The sequence below is a fragment of the Mytilus edulis genome, chromosome 13 (assembly GCF_963676685.1).
Source record: "Mytilus edulis chromosome 13, xbMytEdul2.2, whole genome shotgun sequence".
NCBI lineage: Eukaryota > Metazoa > Mollusca > Bivalvia > Mytilida > Mytilidae > Mytilus > Mytilus edulis.
This window is the reverse complement of record NC_092356.1, coordinates 38366661-38389141: the sequence shown is the minus strand read 5'-3', so window position 1 is coordinate 38389141 and position 22481 is coordinate 38366661. Positions and strand designations below refer to the sequence as shown.

Sequence of the window (22481 nt, the reverse complement as noted above, 5' to 3'; positions counted from 1 at the left end):
GATATTTGAAGCATGTTTCATGAAGACCCTGAAATAGCAATTTTCAGATTAATTTCCTCAAGGTTATCCTTTAATGTCTTTTCTTTCAACTGACATTAGTTCAATTTAAATTCTATCAAGACATCTATAAGGATGATTATCATAATTGGCCTTGTGAAGACCACACTGGTACATTGTCCTTTTATTTATATGCCCCACCTACGAAAGTAGCGAGCATTATGTTTTCTGGTCTGTGGGTCCACTTGTCCGTCTGTTCATTTGTTCATCCGTTCATTGGTCTGTTTGTCCGTTCGTTCGTTCGTCCCACTTCAGGTTAAAGTTTTTGATACATCAACTTGAAATTTAAGTTAGTACAAATGTTCCTTGTGATATGATCTTTCTAATTTTAATTCCAAATTAAAGTTTAGACCCCAATTTCACGGTCCACTGAACATAGAAAATGCTAAGGCGAGTGGGGCATCCCTGTATGATGGACACATTCTTGTTTATGAAATAATTGTAGTGTTAGTTACTTCTTTAAGACTTCCAGCATAAATTCAATTATGATCAATTAAGTAGATGAGAAAATTTAGTGTGACTTCATTTGTTTTTTCCCTCTAGGTACATAGTGGAAGATCTTGTCTCTGAGAAAAAGTTCCAGATCAATTTGAATATCAGTCTTTGTTTTGAAACTTCCAAAGACTGTTTGACAACTGTTCATGTTTTAAAGGATACACAATTGCCAAAAGTGTATTGTGACTGGGGAACTGGTTACCCACAAGGTAATATCTCTTTGTATTTGCCCTTCTAATAAACATGCTACAATTTGCACATAACAGTATAATGATATACAATAATACCCTATGTTTGACAACATATATTAATGTTTATGATTTGATGAAAATAGAAGATACAATACAAATTCAGGATTTGGTTATTGTTAAGAAATACCTTAAAAAAAAAAAAAAAAAAAAAATAGTAATACTTTTGAAAATTAATGTCAAGAAATCATTGGATACACTATGGTGGAAAATGTTTTAATACTTTTCATTTAATTGTTTGTTTGTAGATGTTTCCCTGACATCATTGTTTAAGCAGACACCAGAGATAATAACAGATGTATTACCAGCACCAGTCATTGAAAACATCTTGACCAAACTTGGAATTGAAGAGTTTCTACTTTCATCATCCTGCACTAGAACCACATTCCCATTTTCTAAGCACAATTCCTTAACAAACAGTGAGTCAACTTTTCTTTTTAAATCCACTTTTCAGTTATAAAACTGTACTCAAAAGGAATTATCTAGATTTCAAACCAAATAAAACCAGTGTGCTGTTTAAGATACCCTAATTCTATTGTAAATAATCAACTAAGGAGTATTTGCAGAATACTACCATTTGTCTTACATAAAAGGGATAATTGAAATAGTAAAGCAGAGATTTAAGATTAATATTTTTTTGTATAGATTTGTTTGTACAAGGAAACAACCCTTGGTCAGACCTGCTTCTCTCAATCATACTTTCTTATCTCAGTCAGACAGACCATACCTGTCAACCTGTGATTATGAAAATGCAGGTCATGACCTGCATTGAAGAATCAAATCTCAGGTCATAATGCGTACAAACTATTTCGATGCTGAATTTCAGTATTTAGGGTACATTTTTCTTATAATTTAAATCAAAGTTACCAAAACATCAATACATGTTCACTTGGTTAAGTAATTTTAATCTTATTAAGAAATTATTATTATTCCATTGCACTTTTAATAGATTTTGATAAATTTGTGTAACACAGTCTTATGTTCTTTACTTATTGTGATGATGTAATTCAACCTCAAACATCAAATATCAGGATGTATTTATCAAAAGTAATTTTAAAATGTTCGAAACTGGCTATTCAGCCTTAAACACACTATCATAATCTTTCATTGAAATTAGACTATAATTAAATATAGTAATACAGTTAAAGGAAGTATAGATGATCAAAATAATTTTCAACTTCTTTTTAAAAATTGTATAAAGGGATAAAAATAACGAAAAGCTATATTTCAATATGTATTTGAATTTTATTTTTTTGAAATTTAATCTTTTTTACCAAAAAAACGTAAATATAAGGAATAATTTTGAAGAGCCTCTTTTGAATGGTGACAAAAGAGGGGAAGTAACTCTAGTTGAAATATGTTTGTAAAACAACAGTACGTGCAATTTATTTATGACCTAAAGCTAAGGTAATTGGTGTTAATTAACAGTGTGTTTGACACCAAAGCTGTCAAGTGAAGCCATGCACTTAATGGGTCACTTAATTTGACAGTTTACACAGCTAGATGAACTTCCTGTTCATTGAAGAATTACGAATTTGCCGGTATTTTAAAGGAATATTACTTATGGAATCAATCTCAAGGCTAAGAAATACAAGTGAAAACGGGTCATTTTCGAAATTCCAGGGTTATTCAATGACCCGTCTGGTGTCCAAGGTGATCCCTCAGAATTGTGAAATCTCAGGTCACACTGCAGAATACGGGTCAGTTGACAGGTATGAGTCAGACATGCTTACTTCTAGCCCAATGATTTAATATTTTTTCATTTAAATAAAATTATTTGTTTTAGATTGTTCAAAGTTAGTTGATTTGCCAAATTTACCATTAGACGTATCTTGTCATATTCCTGAATCCTGCATGGCTGCTCAGTGTTGCATTGATGTTACACCTATCAATAAAACCATTAGTGTAAACATTTCACTAGATCCATGTGTGTATGAAATTGAAATTGCAATAGAGGCATTGCATGTTAAAAAGTCCCTTTTGACATATGTATGGGGAGAAGAGGAGACATTCTCTTTACAAGGAGGAATCAAATTAAAGTAAGTTCAATTGTATGGATTTTTTTAGTTCATGTGTTTAGAATGATCAAACTCTACTAGCAAAAAGAAAGAATGTTATCTTTTGACCTCAGTTTTTTGGGGTTTATTTACCTATGTTTAATTTCATTCCTCAGTCATCTTTTATCAAAAAGACTTTTACCGTATTAATTAGTTAATGCTAATTTAGCAAGCCAAACATTTCATCATGCCAGCTATTGAGAAATATCATTTTATTATAGTATGCTAAGCAATTTTTTGTAAGTTTAGCTATTTTTGTTGTTGGACAGTTTTGTGCATGTTTCCAACAGTTTTATTGCATAATTTTTTTCACTAAAGAATTAAGCTCCAAGAATAGAACTAGGAGATAAAACTTCAGCACGCCTTCATATTATTATTATGCTTATAGTTTTTTGTAAACGGTTATTTTATAACGATACATGTTCCTTGAAGGTACAAAGTTTTTGATCTAGCAGAGGACAGGATGTATATTGTTGACTTGAAGTTTGAGCTGTGTTTGGAATATACACACCCAAATGACTGTATCTGGAATATAAGCATCTTTGATAAACAGAAATTTCCAAAGCCATCGTGCAACTGGGATGAAGGATTTTATATTCCAGGTGTGGAATAAGTTCTTTACTTTTAAGTATTTTAGTCACAAATTTGTATAATTTGTATAATGATTAATGGTAACAGAACATTTTTTATCTTTGGTTCACTAGGATAATGGTAACAGAATTTCTTTTGCCGAAAGAAAGCAAAGTATTGGTTTAAATGCTTATAGCAACTACAAATCTAATTGTGGAAAATATTGCAGTATAGTTAATTTTGTAGTTGTTATATTACATTAAGATGATGCTTTCAAAATTTGATAATTAAAAAAGTTGATTGGTTGGCAATGTTAAAACTAGTTTAAATTATTCACAAAAATGCTTAGCTAGCATCTGCTTTGGAAAAGAAAAATATCAGAAATGTTAAGAATAATGTACATTCAGTTTGATTGGGAGATGCAACAATTTTGAAAAGAAAAACATTAGGAAAAACAAAGCAGCCTAGGTTTCATTGTTGTCTAAGAGAAAAATTGATGCTCTAGATAATATACTGAGTTAAATTTTAGGATTCTCCTTGAATAAGTGGCTATCTGATAACACATATGACAACAATGCAACACTAGATGAATATATGGTAGCACAATTAATGGAAGAAATGAGACTAGGGCCATATCTAAAGGACCCACAATGTAACAGAGCATCGTATTTTAACATCACACAAAATGGATGGAATATCAGTAATGGTATGTTTTTATTAGATTTAAGGCCAACCTTAAAAATATGTTTGTTTCAGTTTTCCGACTGTACCTTCAGACTGAAGGGTCGGTAGGTAGGAAAAATATTTTATTTTATCAGCCAAAATACAGTTTAAACAGGCAGTTACACTAAACCAAGTTTCTTGTGAAGAAAAAAAAAAAAAACATTTTAAAACAACAAACACTGGACATGCTGATAACCAATATCAAATGAACAGTCATTTTCAGATAAAAAACTTTTTAACCAAAACTGAAACTTTAACATAGTGTCATTATCCACTTTATGACATAAAATATGGTATAATTATTAGATACTGTAACACTTATAAACAAGGAATGTCATTATGACTAGAACTGTTTTAAAGAAATATATTCAGACATGTATGCTTCTTGACTAGAATGTTTTCATGAGTAGAGTATTTTCATCAGAAAAATGTAGATATTAAAGATTTATAAGACAATGTATTAAAGAGGGTATTTTTAATAAAAAAAAAAATAACCATTGAATCTTCCTCAATTGAAAAAAAAGGCAACTTGAAAAAAAAGTATTAAGACATTCGACTGTTTTCATATTTCTAACAATATTTAATTATATGTGATAAGGTTATATTTTTGCCAGGCTTTAATGAAAACCAAAGAAATCTAAAGTTTGGGGTGAAATCCATAGCACCCCATTAAAAGTAAATGGCCTGTACTGAAATGTTTTTAATGCATAAAAAAAATTGGCAGCATAGCTCCTAAGGACATGTTTTAATTGAATTCACACAGGCCACACAGTTTGGGTATATTTAATATTGTAAGAAAGAAAATAATTGCAATGAGTGGGGCAGCCCCCCTTATCCTAAAGGAGCATACTCATTGCAATCGAAGATAGATTTAATATAGAGAGAGTATATTTATTTTTCAAGCTAACCATTCATTTTCTCTACATCTTTGTGTAGTTAGGGTTGCTTCTTATTGATTTGGCATGATCTATATCCATTAACATTTCAAATGAGCCCTTCCTCCATACAGGCGTGTTTACAGATATCCATGAAGATTTAAGTCACGGAGGAGTGGTTTCATCTTTGTCGTCTTCACAACGATTTGTAGAAAATATGCCATACTTCAAGCTGCTGTCGAATTATTTAACCACTGAAATTGGTTCCATAAAGTCAGGCTTCACAGATTCTGTACCCGATTTGTTTGGGTATCAGGTCCGTTCGTGCCCAATACAGTTATCAAACACAAAACCAATAAAAATTGGGCGCGAACGTGTAGGGCGCGAAAGTAAAAGGGCGCGAACGTGAATGGGCGCGAACAGACTCGGATTCATTTGTTTGAGACAGAATGGTTATCGTGTCAGTTATGAATATCCGCTGCATCATCGTCAATGATATCATCACACATCATTACATGTGCCTGAATCTGTATAAACAGTTTACTAATAAACTTTTTTGTTTGTTATTTGTCTTAAAATTGACACGAGACGACAGCGTAAAGTACTCCTCCGTGACTTCATGGATATCTGTAAACAATTTCCATGTGCTTTATCATTAAATGGTCACATGAACGCTTGACAGGAAGCTAAGAAAAACCAAACTTGAAATGCGTAATTGACCCAGACTTTAAATCATTTCCGGAAAGGACCCAAAGTTCCGGATCGGGTCAATAGAAGTATTAAAAAAAATTTCTTCAAATATAAAGCAATAAAATTTTCACAGTCGGGAGGATTTTCAAGGGTCGGTCGGTAAACTGCAAACAAACAATATTTTAATTTAAGCCTAAATTTTTTAAACCATTACTTTCCATAGTACTCAATGAGCTTTTGTCATTACTTTGCATTTCTTTTTTGGTCTTTTATGGTATATAATTTCGATGCAATAGAGCCTTTTTGTGCTGTTGAGGTGTAAAGTAATACTGTAAATTCAGAAATTATTGCATGCATTTATTTTTGCGATTTTGTCTGTTTAGACTTAAATGCGATTTTAATTTTTACTATTTTGAGATAAATCCTGTTTAATTCATATAAAATATTTCAAAATGCCAGTTTAAATTATTGCGTTTCCAACTCTGCATATTTCGCAATTTTAAAAACCTCGCAATAATTTCTGAATTTAAAGTAACCAATTCATCAAACCACTAATTGATTGCACCATTGCTTTCTTTGTATAATTCACCAATTTTGGGCATTCAATTGTCTAAAACTCAAATGAAGTAACAGTTATTTTGTGTCGAATCAATATCTTTAAGCTTTTCAGAAAAATCTAACATACATGCTCATGCATATATAGCAGACTCATAACCAGAATGAGGGAGTGCAAAATCAGTTGCTTCTGATCTGAGAAACAATCAACATAGGCCCTTTTATTTTGAGGTTAATTTCTTATAAGTTTCTTATTTTCAAAATAAAACTTTAGCAAGGATTTAGCAGTGATCCCAGATCATTATTTTTAATAACTGAGCATATGGGTAACTTAGCTAAGGGTCAAATTTAAGGTTGCATGAATACATATGGCAGTGCGATTTAAATGAGGTTAATTACTGTCTTGCAAGTCCCTTTTTCATCACTGAAGCTACAGAGCCAGCAAAAACTTTTTGTGTCGGATATGAATTGTTTGCAATGAGTTTCTAAAAAAGGTTTGAAACATTATGAAAGAAACAAAAACTATACATTACTTATTCTTCTTATGTTTTTTTCTGTCTTTATAATCATGATTACTTTTATTTCAGGATGTGAAGCCGGAGCAATCATGGATTTGCCATCGCTGCAGTCAAGACTATCATGTCATATCACAAACAGCTGTATGGGAGTTGATTGTTGCATGGATGTACAGAAACTTGGTCTCTCTCTGAATTTTTATTTGAATTTGGATATATGCAATAACAGATTCACAGTTGGAGTTGAAAACCTAAACAGAACAATATCAATATTGAACATTGAATTTGGAACAATTCACACCTTCTCTTTTATGGGTCTCCTTAAGATAAAGTAAGTGATTTCCGTTTATTATTATTTTAAAAGATGCATTCGAGTATGCCTGTATGCCAATTGTCTTCAACAATTTCAGTAAACAATGGTTAACATGTGATGAATCTAATTGTTGGAGACTTTATAAAAATGAGGAGATAAGGAATAATTGCTTTGAGACAATTATCAAATGAGATGGACACAGACATTTTTTAGCAACCATACAGCGTTCAACAATGAGAAAAAACCCATACTGTATTGTCAGCCTTAAAAGGTGCAGACATGAAAATACAAAACATGTATAACATACTGCTTTTGATTCATATACAATTTTATATTACTATATCTATATACAGTCAAACCTGCCTTAACTGTCACCTGCCTAATGCAGTTAGCAGTCACCTCTCTTTTACATGAAATCTTCATTTTGACTTTTAACAGCGATATCATATAACTTATAACTTTTAGTTTATGAATAACAAGAACTTTTTATGTTATTGAATTGACCAAATTAAAAGGATTTTGTGACAGCAGGTTTGTCTCAGCTGTATTGTAATATTAAAACTTTATTTCTTGTTATTTTAGTTACCAGATTTATGATTTCCCAAGTGAAAGAGTATTTGTTGCCAATGTCAACATGAGTTTATGTTTAGAGTCATCTGGATGTATCTTTCAACAAACAATACTCAGGGATACAAAACTACCAAAACCTCTTTGTGACTTTAGTCAAGGATTTCCTGTTAAAGGTGATTTATGTTCATTAGTTTTACAAAATGTTCTCCCATTATAATTTTTACATAAATAGAAGTATGTTTTTCAGATTTATATTGAATGAGTAATCGATTTTGTACTATTATGTAAGCATTGTTCTAATTTTTATTGTTCTTTTAGGCTACAATGGATGAACCATTTTATCACAAATGTTCAGATATTTCTTGTCTCCATTTTTTTTTTTTTATAACATGCCTATCTATGATAGTAGAGGGTGTTATTTTACTGGTCAGCATGTCTGTCTGTTTGTATGTTCTGTGTCAGGTTAAAGTTTGCTTACGGAAGTTTACCATGAGTTCATGCTGACAGCAATTTGAAACTTTGTCCACAAATAAAAATGAGGAGATGTGGTATGATTGCAAATTAGACATATATCCACCAGAGTTGAAATGCATTGGGCTAAAGCACTTAAGCCAGGATCAGACCAATAAGTCTTGAATAATGATGAGAAGATCCTATACTATATATATGACTATTAAGGGCCCTTACACAAAAAAAAATGTGAAACAATTCAAGCAAGAAACTAGCATATAAATATTTACAAAAAAAAAAACAAATATGTTTCTTCCAACAGGAACAGATGTTATGGCATTGATAACAAAGTTTCTAGGGGAACTCTAGTGAGGTGGAACACATATATATTGACAACTGAGTTTACTGAAGGTCCTTAATATTTAATGCATGTGGGGTTTTATTGATGAAAATGCTTTTGTTTTTAATGTTGTATAATTTAATTTGTAAATTAAAACTAAATTCTTGTTCTTTTGATTTCAGATTTTTCTTTAACACACTGGTTGGAAAAACAAGATGTAGTTATTTCAAAAACATTACCAGAGTACACAGTTGACTTATTATTTCATCAGTTGGGAATGTCTGGATACTTGAAGGATCCTGGATGTATACAGTCCACAAATAATCCTAAAAGTTTTGGATGGAATACTTTAGGTATAAGATATTAATTGAGACTGAATAGGGTCCAAAATAACATCTTGAAAATCATTTTATCATAATCTACATGTATAAAAATTATTTGCTCAAGAGAAATTTATAGGGGTGCTTGATTTCCTGGTTTCAACTATAACTTTGCCATACATGATTATTGGAAATTGGTAATGTTTAAACTTTCTTTAATCAGACATACAGTTCGGCCTTCAAGAAGACATGGTAATAAAAAAAATAATAATAAATTATTATAATGTGTAGTACTCACTCAATCACCTGTTTATTCAATAATTAATTAATCATTCATTAATTGTTAATTAAAAAAATCTGTGTAGTTTATTTCAGTACATGTATTTCAAATTTTCTATATGCTTTGATTATGTCATTTTAGCTTGCTCAGAAAATATATCCCTTCCTCACTTACCAGACTATGTAAGCTGTCATTTATCAAATTACTGTACAGGACTACAATGCTGTATGATGGTACCTCTCCTACAAAGAACATTTGAAACACATGTGTTATTGGATGCTTGTGCCTACAAACTGAGTATTGTAATTGAGAAACTTGTCATCAATGAATCTTTGTTTGATTACACTTTCAATACATGGAAGACTATATCACTAGGAAACATGATCAGACTTGAGTAAGTTAATACCTTAAATGTAAAATTACGAGAAATCAATCACATTTAAATTGATGTTAAAGAAAAAATCCTTCTATAAAATTGAGAATGGAAATGAGGAATGTGTCAAAGAGACAACAACCCGACCAAATAAAAAACAACAGCAGAGGGTCACCAACAGGTCTTCAATGTAGCGAGAAATTCCCGCACCCAGAGGCGTCCCTCAGCTGGCCCCTAAACAAATATATACTAGTCCAGTGATAATGAACGCCATACTAATTTCCAAATTGTACACAAGAAACTAAAATTAAAATTAAAAACCAATTGTTCAGAGAACAATTGAAGGTCTTTCCATCAAAACAATGTCAAAAACTTTGGTTTCAGTTGACAACCCCGTGTCCTGTGGTGAAGATCGTGTCCGCTCCATATCTAGATAACCATTATGATTTCAAAGTTTATACTTGACATCCATTTAAACCACCACCAGAGGGCGTGTCATCATGTATGTACAACTTCCTAGGTCAAAGGTCAAGGTCAAAAACTTTGGTTTCGAGTTGACAATCCTGTGTCCTGTGGTGAAGATCGTGTCCGCTCCATATCTAGATAATCGTTATGATTTCAAAGTATATACTTGTCATACATTTTAACCACCACCAGAGGGCGTGTCATGATGTATGTACAACTTCCTAGGTCAAAGGTCAACGTCAAAAAAACTTTGGTTTCAGTTGACAACCCTGTGTCCTGTGGTGAAGATTGTGTCCGCTCTATATCTTGAAAACAGTTATGATTTCAAATATTATACTTGACATCTATTTTAACCAACACCAGAGGGTGTGTCATGATATATGTACCACTTCCTAGGTCAAAGGTCTGTCTGTCTGCTGGTCTGTCCATCGCTAACAAATTTGATCCACATTATATTTTGAGAGGACAGCTGTTATTATTTCATACTTTATACCTGACAAACATTTTCAACTTAACATATATATTAACCAACACAAGAGAATGTGTCATAATGTATGCATCCTAGGTCTAAGATAAGTCTGTTGGTCTGTCCATCTGTTCGTTGTTCTTAACAAATTGTGTCCGCTCTACCTCTCGAGAACCATTAATATTTCATACTTTATACTTGGTGGAAAATAATATATTGAAGGCATAATTCTAAAAATATGTGACAAATATCAATTGGGCAGCACCTTTAAACATATTGTTCAAACATCAATCCATATATCCAGAAGTCACCTTAGAGTAGTAATCAATGAGTTCACATCATGCAGTCATATCACTATTATACTATGAAAGTAAGATGAGAATATTTATCAGTTTTAACTTAAAATCTTAGATCAAAATCACACATGAGACTATGTAATAACTTCAAATAATGCTTCATATCAGATTATCCATACAACTTATTTACCCCACGTTATTGACAGCGGGGCCCACAGAGATGGCTCCCATCTCAATGATATCTAGTTAATTCTTAATCTGTCTTTTTCTATTTTCAAAACATTGTTCATAATGATTTAGATCATGCAACATATTCCATAAATTTCTACATTAACATATTTCATACTGTAATTAGTTTATTGTTTCAAAGATCCTGTTCATTGCCAAAGTTTTATTACTTACTAAGTTGAAAATATAATAATTTTTGCAGATACAAAATTACAGACTTCCCTGGTATGTCACTATATTACATAGATATGGAATTTAAAGTTTGCCTCAATGATGGAGGTCCATGTGCTTTCGAGGCTACAATATTTTCTAACACTGAATTACCAATGGTCCATTGTCACATGAGCAAAGGGTTTTTAGATTCAAGTAAGTATATTTTAACAATATAAAATTCAGGAGATACTGTATGATTGCCAAGGAGACAGCTATCCACCAGAGTTAACATGAAGTGAAAGTAGGCAAAAGACAGGCAAATGTGGCCAATAATGGTTGAGGCCTTATGTGCTGACAGGCACGAAGAGGATGAGTGAGTGTGAGTGAAAGTAAGCAATTATATGCCATCATACAGATTTCAAAAATAGAAAAGTTCATACCATAAAGACAGCTATAAAAGGCCCCAGCACAGAAAGACTTTTGAAGTACAGAAGTTGCTCATTTTAATTAATTTAATCACCCATTTGTCTGGTATTTTCAGGCTTTCTCATGTTTAATTTGTTTAATTTGAATATTTTTCAACAAATATGCCATGTTGCTTTGCTATTTAAAGAAATAAAAATGTTCAAGCACTCACTCCTCTAAGAAATGTTTAAAAACCCAACATTTTATGTTGTACTCTTGTTCTGCTTTTATTTTCATTTTTAGCTCACCTGGCCCAAAGGGCCAAGTGAACTTTTCTCATCACTTGCCGCTTGGCGTCCGGCGTCAATAACTTTTACAAAAATCTTCTCCTCTGAAACTACTGGGCCAAATTTAACTAAACTTGGCCACAATCATCATTAGGGTATCTAGTTTAAAAATTGTGTCTGGTGACCCGCCAAACCAACCAAGATGGCCGTCATGGCTAAAAATAGAAGATAGGGGTAAAATGTATATTTTGGCTTATAACTCTGAAACCAAAGCATTTAGAGCAAATCTGACATGGGGTTAAAAAATTTATTAAGTCAAGATGTATCTGCCCTGAATTTTTCAGATGAATTGGACAATGGTTTGTTGTGGTTGCTGCCCCTGAATTGGTAATTTTAAGGTAATTTTGTCATTTTCAGCAGAGTAAGATCTACAAATAAGTCAACATGATCAAAATGGTCAGTTGACCCCTTAAGGAGTTATTGCCCTTAATAGTCATTTTTTACCAATTTTTCGTAAATTTTTGTAATCTTTTACAATAATCTTCTCCTCTGAAACTACTGGACCAAATTTAACCAAACTTGGCCACAATCATTATCAGGGTATCTAGTTTAAAAAAAAGTGTGTGGTGACCGGGCCAACCAACCAAGATGGCCACCATGGCTAAAAATAGAACATAGGGGTAAAATGTATATTTTGGCTTATAACTCTGAAACCAAAGCATTTAAAGCAAATCTTACAAGGGATTAACTTGTTAATGTAGTTAATATCTATCTGCCCTGAAATTTTCAGATGAATTGGACAACTGGTTGTTGGGTTGCTGCCCCCCAATTGGTAATTTTTAAAGAAATTTAGCCATTTTTGGTTATTATCTTGAATACTATTATAGATAGAGATAAACTGTAAACAGCAATAATGTTCAGCAAATTAAGATCTACAAATAAGTCAACATGACCAAAATGGTCAGTCAGTTGACCCCTTAAGGAGTTATTGCCCTTTATAGTCAATTTTTAACAATTTTCATTAATTTGGTAAATTTTGGTAAGTTTTTACTAAATGTTTTCCTCTGTAACTAAAGGGCCAAGTTCATTACAGATAGAGAAAATTGTAAGTAGCAAGAATGATCAGTAAAGTATGATCTACAAACACATCACCATCACCTAAACACAATTTTGTCATGAATCCATCTGTTTCCTTTGTTTAATATGCACATAGACCAAGGTGAGCGACACAGGCTCTTAAGAGCCTCTAGTTATAATGAGTTCTATTTTCTATTTTTTAGACTGGTCAATTTCAACATGGTATACTGAAATGAATATAGACACGTCTGAAAAGCTTTCTACAAGTGCAATATTGGTGTTGTTGGATACCCTTGGAGTAGCCCCTTTTCTTAAAAAGAAGGAATGCAGTAGACAAGATCCAAGCTCTATATTTGCTCTTCAGTACCAAGGTTGGAGTACAGGTAATGAATATTGGTTCTTTTAGATAGATATATCTGTTCTTCTTTGCTAAAATGCAGATGGAATTATGCAGTTTAAAAAAATATATAAACTCCTTTCATCCTGTCCAAAATACAACCATTTTTTAAGTGCCAAAAATGTTAGTTATTGCATTCTTGACCACTTTAATAAATTTCAGTCATCTTGATCTGCTTTACCTAGAACACTGATAGGTGTAGCTTGTTGTTGCCAGTAAGGGCAGTAGGTCTTAGTGAGTGGCATAGAGTTGCTAAGATCTGACTGTTCTGAGTATGGCAGATGATATTTCCCTGCGATTTCTCAATCTCCTATAGCTTACCCTTGAATGATAGCATAGTTAATTATTCTGTGACATTGTTTTGTAGACTGCAAATCAAGCACCACTGCATTACCTCACCTTGACACATCTGTAATTACATGCTACTTAGATGACAGTTGTAACAATGTCCAGTGCTGTCTTGATGTGGACTTAATTGACAGATCTCTACATTTCTTTTTGAACTTTGATCCCTGCAACTATGTAATAAAAGTTGGAATTGAGAGATTAGAGATGGACATTTTTTTAACTGATTATCAGTGGGGTAAATGGAAAGAAATGGATCTGTTTGGCATACTCAAGATAAAGTAAGATTATTACATTTCTTACAAATAAAATGTATGATATAACTTCCTGAAGGGGAAACACCTGTTTCAGGATTAAACTTCATCAGGTACTTCAGATGAAAAAAGCAAAAACCAAAAGGACACATAAAATAAAAACTTAAGATGTTTTTGTACTTATAGTTGGCTTTATCTTTGTTATAATGTTGTAAGATATGAATGCTTCTTTAGAGAAAATCAGAAATCAGAATGTTAATCTTAAGTTCAAGGTTATAATCATTGGGATATCCTTGGCATTGTGTCCCAAAACAAAAAGTGCTTTTGTTTGTGAGGTGCCATCTCTGAATTTGGCTGTTTACAACCAAGAGAAACTTTCCCAGTAGCCAGTTTATTTTTCAAAGCACTTATTAACCACCTTTTCTAAATAAATCTCTGAATTGACATTTGCTGGATTATTTTTTTTAAATTTGTTTGTAGGTTCTTAATTAATGATTTATCTACTGAACAAGAGTATGCCATTTCCATGACTGCTAGTGTATGCTTGGAATCTAATGGAACCTGTCAAGAATTTCACATCCTGGACAGAATTAGAGTACCGAAACCAGTGTGTAACTGGGATAAAGGATTCAAAATACAAGGTTAGTATAAAAAAGAAGATGTTGTATGATTGCCAATGAGACAATTCTCCAAAAGAGACCAAATGACACAGAAATTAACAACTATAGGTCGCCATACTGCCTTCAACAATGAGCAAAGCCCATACCACATTGTCAGCTATAAAAGGCAAAATGTAAAACAATTCAAATGAGAAAATTAACAGTCTAATTTATATACAAAAAATGAATGAAAAACAAAAATGTAACACAACAACAAATGATAACCACTGAATTACAAGCAACTGACCTAGGACAGACACATACATACAGAATGTGGTGGGGTTAATTAGATTTGGTGTCTTTTCATTATTTTGTTTAACTTTTTTCAACCTCTTTGGATAATTCAATGATAACAATATCACTGTATTTCTTTGAGTAACATATGACACATATAGACTATATTTGTATATGTTATTCCATGCTTTGTCTGTCTGTCTATTTATCTACAAGCTTTAAAGTAATATATATATATATGGAATTACCTTTTTATTTGACCATGTTCCTCATTACTGGTAGTAGCTATGTGTGATCATAAATGGTTGGTGTGGTCAGTTGCAATATTCAATTTTTGATAATTGCTGTCATCCTTTAATGTATAATTTGTTGATTGACAATTGATAACTTGTAAATGTGAGGAGTATTAACATTTTTGTTGTTTTATTTATTGTAGACTTTTCTTTATCCAAATACATGTCAGAAAAAGGACTGATTCAGCTTAATCAGATGGCAGTGTTAGATGTACTTGAAACTTTAGGAGTATCATCTTATTTGAAGTCTCCATCTTGTGACAGATATACAGCACCTTTTACTGTTGACAATAATGGATGGTCAAATGGTATTTAAATTGATGTTTCCTTTTAAGGAGGCTCGAGGGTATAAAAATTTCAGAAAAAAATAAACATTTGTTTTTCATTTCAAATTTTATTTGTAACCATTTGTAGTTGTTACTTATCATATGGTACAAAAATCATTCAAAACAAACAATTCGTGTTGGCCCCAAATGACTTTTAAAATGTATATATCATTGAAAAAGTTCGAAATTATCTCCCTTTGATGGAAAAATGCCATTTTTTGGCTTTAAAATTGAAATATCTTTTTTAACTCATCGGTGACCTATATTTTTTAATATAATTTCCATATAAGCTGTACTTAAACTAAATTATTGTAAAATTTGAGCGATTTCTGTAATAAATTTTTTTTTTTATTTCGATATTAAATTTATTTCTCCTATTACTTCAACAGAAAAAACTCACCTTTACAAAAATGTATGCTTCTTTCGAAGGCAAATTGTGAGCGCAAATGATCGGTGACCCAACTTTTTTATTTTATTTTTCTATTAACTATAAGATAAAGTTCATTTATAGAAAAATATAGAGAAATCCTATATAAATGATTTAGACCCGCAAACCCCCTTAATGCTATAAATCATACTTTCTCATGGAAATTATAAATAGCTTTTCCAGATTTTACCTAACTTTAATGAATTCCAAATTTTTCACACTTTTGAAAAAAAGAAGTAGAAATGAAACATACTTGCCAACTTTGAAAATCTTCCTGAGATTTTAAAATGAAGTGTGCAACAGATGTTTTAAGGATTACAATTTTGGCAGCATTTTTGCATCCAGGTTTTTTTCTTACCTAGAAACAGTGCATATCTCTTCTTTTTACCTATGGCAAACTGATAATGAGCTAATGAGCTGCTTATTTTCTTTTCATTTGCAGGATTCTTGAAATTATTATCCTTTTTTTTATTGATTCCTTCGTAATTTATAATTTGAAAATCTAGAAAGAACTTCTTTTGTGTTACTAGTTTCATATACAACTATTTTTATGTAAATTTTAAAAGTATTTTGGCTAGTTTTTAAAAAAAACATTAAAATCTCAATGCAGATTTTGACCCTTTGTTAATCTTTTGTGAAATAATTGAAATCTATGGGGCCAATATTAACCTATTGTTGATCTTCTGCCATGCAGGAATTGAAATTTTTAATTGAAAGAACATTTGCACAGATTCTATGCTTTAGATTTTGAAAATATTTATATCCAAAGAAACTTACTCATTACATATATATTTTTTTTACGATTTGAATACTAACAGTAACTAAAACATCCAGAAAAGTTTGTTTTTTCCCTCTAATACTTTATAAAAGATTAAGGAAATTAGAGACCTCACTGTTTTATTTCATAATTTTTTTTTTTTCAGATTGTGCATCAACCATTGGTTTGAATGAAGTGATTTCTGGTCATTCTTCTTGCCATATTTCTGAAAAATGTACAGCCATATACTGCTGCACTGATATCCCAATGCTGAACATCACAGTAAATACTGGTATTGATCTGGATATTTGTGACTATCGACTAACTGTGTCACTAGAAGAAGTGACCCTGGAATATTCATTGGTTGACTATGAATATGGATCCAAGAAGAAATTTTCTCTATTTGGGTTATTTGATCTCAGGTAGATATATTTAGGAAAGACACAATCAAACATATAGACTAACATTGGGATACAAACTTAAAGGTATACCAAATGATTTTCTGTTAGTTTGTAATTTTTAATTGAAATTATTTGTACAGAACATTATTAATCAATTTGTCGGACAATTTTATATGCAGCTACAATGTAGACCATTACTCCAACATGATTGTTATTGAACCGGTCTTGATATTTAGGCTAATTACTTGATACTAGGGCCGATTTAGATTTTAAGTTCTGTGAATTCAGAAATTTTTGCATGCATTTTATGATTACGATTTTGTCATTTTATACTTAAATGCAATTTTAATTTTTACAATTTTGAGAAAAGTACTGTTTAATTCATATAGAATATTTCAAAATGCGAGTTTAAATTATTGTGTTTACAACTCTGTCGCATTTTAGCAATAATAAAAACTCTTCATTATATTTACTGAATTTACAGTATTTTAAAGAGCACTTCATTTTAGCATAGAAAATTTCCAGAATATATCAAGATAGAAAACAATAAAAGTGCAGCTCATCATTATCATATTTTCCCCATCTATGTTTTAACTGAAATACTGACCTTTTATATTTCAGCTTCATAATAAAAGATTTGGCCAGTGAAAATGTTATGTTCAGTGTGAATATTTCGGCATGTTTAGAATCAACTGGTATTTGTCAGTTTGAGCAAATTTTGATGAAAGATGTTCAACTTCCTAAACCTATCTGTCACATGAATTTAGGATTCAAGAACCCAAGTAAGAAAGTATTTTTGTGTAAATTAAGATATCCTTTATGATTATTTATATGCTTCTTTCTAGTAATTATACTCTGTTTGTAAAGAAGAAATGTTAGGGTGTATGCACAGGTTAAAATCTTTCTATCATATTATCCAGGTTTCTGTCGGTCAATTTTTTTCTCCTTTCCATAAAAAATTTGAACATTTTTTTTCTCAACCACTACAACTCAAGCTTTCTTTCTATGAGCATGTTACACTATGTGATGCATTTTCACATTAATCACTCAACAACTTCCTGTTTCCCATTACTTGTAGTGCGGTTTTAAAATTAACAAATGACTTGGTTTTATCTATTGTGAACAGCAATAATATATGGCATTCACATATATTTAGATCATTTGTGTTTTGCTAATATATAAATAAGGAGATGTGGTATGATTGCCAATGAGACAACTGTCCACCACAGTTCAAATGAAGTGGATGTAAGTAATTGTAGGCAACTGTATGGCCTTCAAAAATTAGAAAAACATATTGTATAGTTAATCACTGTTTCACATCAGATTTGTGTAAAGCACTTTCATAATTACCAAAGACCAAATATTTTTAGTCATACTTGTGTCAAGCTTTGTCATCACATCATGTTGTGTTGTAGAGCCTTTGGTCTAGTATGATTACTAATGATGCATACAGGAAGATTCCCTTTGTCCAACTGAATCCACTTTTAGTGATTATTAGATTTCAGTGATATCAATTCAAATATATATATAAAAAAAAAGATTTGATGTGTACATAAAATGAAAGAAAGTATCCTTTTTTTTGGGCACATTTTTATTCAATTATAGGTCTTGAATCTTCTTGGATGACCACACAACAGTTCCATGTTCAGAATGCATTATGCTGCTAATATCTGCACTGGTATTCTTTGCCATTGTTTATTGTTTAAAAACATTATTCCGATCATATCAGTAAACTTGAAGATGAGTAAATGAATCATTTAAAATTTTTGAAAACATTTTTTTTTTATTGTTTGTAGATTTTACACTAACAAAGTTCTTATCAGAGAAGGAACTTGATTTTGATGGATTACAACTTTCTGCTATTGCAACATCAGTACTTCTCCAAGAACTTGGTGTAGCCCCATTCCTCCTGAAGAGTCAGTGTGATCCCACTGATACACCTTATTATCCTAGGAAAATGGGATGGAGTAAAGGTAACATATTGTGTAAAGTTTTTAAAAGGTTTGTGTGAACAAATGCTGCCATTAGGTGTCAATAGTCTGTCATTCTTGATTTTGTCATCTGTAAACTATTGGAAATCTTCCCTACTGAAATGTCATGGTCTATTAAAAGGCACTGACTAACCTAAAAGGGGGAGGTGTTTGCTCCAGTCATTCTTCAATGATTCCCTATTTAATCAAACAATTTTTTCCCACAAAAGGCCTGTCATTGGTGTATATCAATCTTCCTTTGTGAGCTTGAGATTCTTAAAGAAAAGCTAAATGTGATATTTTTTGCAGACTGTCAGAAGGAAGTAACTCTGATTGCACTGGACGAGTCCACAGCATGTTACCTCTATGATTCCTGTACTGGAATAAGCTGTTGTACAACTGTGGAAATGATAGGCAGATCTATTAACACTTACTTAACACTGGATCCCTGTAACAAAAGGATGAGCATAGGGATAGAGAAGTTTACTGTTAACATAAGTCTCTTTGATTACAACTTTGGAAAACAGGAACATATCAAACTCTTTGGATTTGTTGGTCTAGAGTAAGTATATATATAATACTATAGATTCATGATTATTTGTTGGGTACCAATTTTCTTGGATTTCGTGGCTACAGGTGAACCATGAATTCAAATGTACGATGAATAACAAATTTTCTATATGCTTGTCTGCAGACTTCGGCAAAACTACGAAATCAGATATCCACGATCATGCAAGTTTTCCTCAATCCATGAGAATTAATACCCACTAATATAAATAAATCCACAGTTCTAAAGAACTTTCAGAAGATCATGATCATCAAACTGAAAGTGATATAGATTAGATTATGCATATATGTTATTTATGTTAGCATATAAACTTTTACAAGCATACACCATTCTATATTTAATTTTCAAATGAAATTTCTATGTTCACTGAGTGTCACTTTGACAAAGTCATAGTTTTATTGCTTTGTAAATACATTGATATATATAAATGTTTTTCTTTTCATTGAAATATAATACACAGTTTCTTTTCAGCTATGTGATCGAAGATCATCCTATAGATAGAAAGTTTGAAGTAACACTTGATCTTACTGTTTGCTTGGAGTCAAATTCTTCATGTCAAATATCAGTCCCTATTTTGAAAAATACAGTTCTTCCAAAGTCTGTATGTGAGTGGAAAAGTGATTTCATTGATCCAAGTAAGTGTTTTTTGATTGATTATTTTATGTAAATGTTAAAGTGCACCCAAGAATATATTTAATATGATATACATGAATTAAGGTGGTACCAAACCCCTCGACTAAACAGGGCTTTCCAAAGTAGCCGGTAGACGGCCGATTTCTGCCGTTTACGGTGGCTTCAAGTGCCGGCTATTTCACTGACAAAAATATAAATTCAAAAAGAAAAAAATATCTTTTTCAAATGTTTACAGGCAGCCGAGAGACATATTGTCGCAAAGTTGCGGTCAAGATAAACAAGGATGAAAAGTCAGTGTTTACCTTGGGCTAAATACAGGTCACTGATTTGGTTGTCTATTTAAAGTCAGAATGCTTCGTTTCTTTTCAAAGATAACAAGAGAGACGTTCCGGTGGACATTGAACGATAACAATAGAGATGTTTCGATGGTCATTAACTCGTTGGTTTTGGCTTTTAGAACGTGAAGACAATCAGATAGGATGACAATTTTATGTTATGGAATAATATCAGTCAAATAAAAGAAAGTGTCGTAGATCATGTTGTTCAGAATCTGGAAAACAGTATCTTCTGAAGTTCATTTTTCAAAGCCCACGTGGTGTTCAGAGAATCAAGGTCAAAAACAAAAGTAGAATATTGTCGACTCGATCACAAATAAATAATATTTCCAAATGATTTATGTATCTGACTTATTGAACAGTTTACAAATGCACGTAGTTATGCAAAATAAATCGATCAAGATTTCTAACAAATCAGATTATTATATAAATAAAACTGCTTTAAAAGCAAACTAATTTTAAGCATAAGGTTATTATAAAGAAAAAAAAACACGAACCATTACATAAAAAAAATGAAATTTCTTTGAGATTTTTTTTTTCTTTACATAAAAAATGGTCATTTAAAAGATGAAATTAGGTGCCAGGAGATTGCGAGAATGCAGGATTTTGCTCTATTTATGCCCAGACCCCCTGCCGTAAAGCACCAAGCTTACAGCTTGGTGGGCGTACAGCTTCGCGTACGCAGTTTACAGCCACCTATAATTGTAATTTAGCCTACTACTTCAATGTCAAGGGAAAGTCCTGACTAAAATTAATTTGGCATGTTAATTTTCATAAAATTTTAAATTAAAAAAACTTGAACCACACACTTTATCTGAAAAATTTCATTCAATATATAGTAGTTTGACAAACACTGATTTGATCATTGGGGAGCTTAATATTTCCTCAACAATAGAATGTGATTGAAAAGGTCAGCTGATATTCACAGAGTTATCTCCCTGTAATGTTATGTACCTCCTTAAAGCGCATCGGATAATATTTTTTACCAAAACAAGAATAATTTGTATATGATATGTTAAAGTGCACAACTGTAGCAGGTGTAGATAGTGTTGCCTTTATGTTAAAAGTGGATAAGAAAAATTAAAATTAGAAGGAGGAAGCCAGCCTAAACATTCGATATCTCCATTTTATTAAGATGTATAATGAAATTGAAAAAGGAATTGGAGAATGTGTCAAAGCGACAACAACCCAACCATAGAGCAGACAATACATGCATGTTTAAAATATTTTTATTGTGTAATTGATTTAAGAAAAATGTAATGAACTTTTATTGATATTACTAACGTTGTATTTGTCTTGTGCAGATTTTTCATACAAGGAGTTTATGGCGGGAAAAGGTTTATCAACTGACAGTACACTTAGTGTGAATGATAGGATAGACCTAATGGAAACACTTGGTTTAACAGACTTTTTAAATACAGACCAATGCAGTATAGTTGGTTGGATAAACGGTAAAATGGAAACTATAATTTTAGTATAAAAATGGATTCATGTTTTTATTTTTACCATAGAATGTGTACTCCCCAATCTCTCAAATTCCTTTTAACCTCCTCGTTTTTCAAATTTATCTTGTTTAAGTTTATAATTTATTTTACTTGGAAAAAAATTAAAGGTTTATATAAAAGTAATCACAACCAAAACTTTTGAATTTGTATAAGGAAAAAACTAAAGACTTCAATTAGAAGATGCCCATCATAGATTTTATATTTAGATTTTGCTATATCTTAACTAAAGTAAAGTAAAGATTTTGTCCTGTTACAACAGTTAAAATTAGTATATCTGAAGCAGTCAAGCTTAATTATAGAAATTGTCCATATTTAAAGAAATGCACTGCAAAATAAATGTGTTCTTTGGTGCCACTTGATCAAGATAACCTAACTGAATAGAGATATAAAATATGTAGTAGGTTTAACGTACTATAAACTAACTTATTTTTTGCCTATACTTTATTTTACGTTTACCTCTTTCTAATCAACTTCGTGATTTCAAAGTTTCTTGATGTAACAACTAATAAGGAAACATACAAGGTTTACATATTCAGGAAGATTTATATTCGTGTTATTTTTCTACTCTT

At 31.6% G+C, this 22481-nt stretch overlaps 1 protein-coding gene across 1 annotated transcript in view; it reads left to right on the top strand.

Annotated features, from left to right (window-relative positions):
* Positions 1-22481, top strand: part of LOC139500291 (uncharacterized) — a 94403-nt gene that overhangs the window by 30031 nt on the left and 41891 nt on the right. The window contains exons 31-50 of the mRNA XM_071289033.1: positions 601-761; positions 1049-1219; positions 2587-2839; positions 3290-3459; positions 3957-4133; positions 6858-7116; positions 7681-7841; positions 8641-8811; positions 9200-9452; positions 11089-11252; positions 13012-13191; positions 13573-13831; positions 14285-14445; positions 15134-15298; positions 16667-16922; positions 17523-17683; positions 18698-18874; positions 19181-19433; positions 19911-20074; positions 21712-21858. Coding sequence (XP_071145134.1) covers positions 601-761; positions 1049-1219; positions 2587-2839; positions 3290-3459; positions 3957-4133; positions 6858-7116; positions 7681-7841; positions 8641-8811; positions 9200-9452; positions 11089-11252; positions 13012-13191; positions 13573-13831; positions 14285-14445; positions 15134-15298; positions 16667-16922; positions 17523-17683; positions 18698-18874; positions 19181-19433; positions 19911-20074; positions 21712-21858 — 3863 coding nt within the window. The remainder of the gene's footprint in view (positions 1-600; positions 762-1048; positions 1220-2586; positions 2840-3289; positions 3460-3956; positions 4134-6857; positions 7117-7680; positions 7842-8640; positions 8812-9199; positions 9453-11088; positions 11253-13011; positions 13192-13572; positions 13832-14284; positions 14446-15133; positions 15299-16666; positions 16923-17522; positions 17684-18697; positions 18875-19180; positions 19434-19910; positions 20075-21711; positions 21859-22481) is intronic.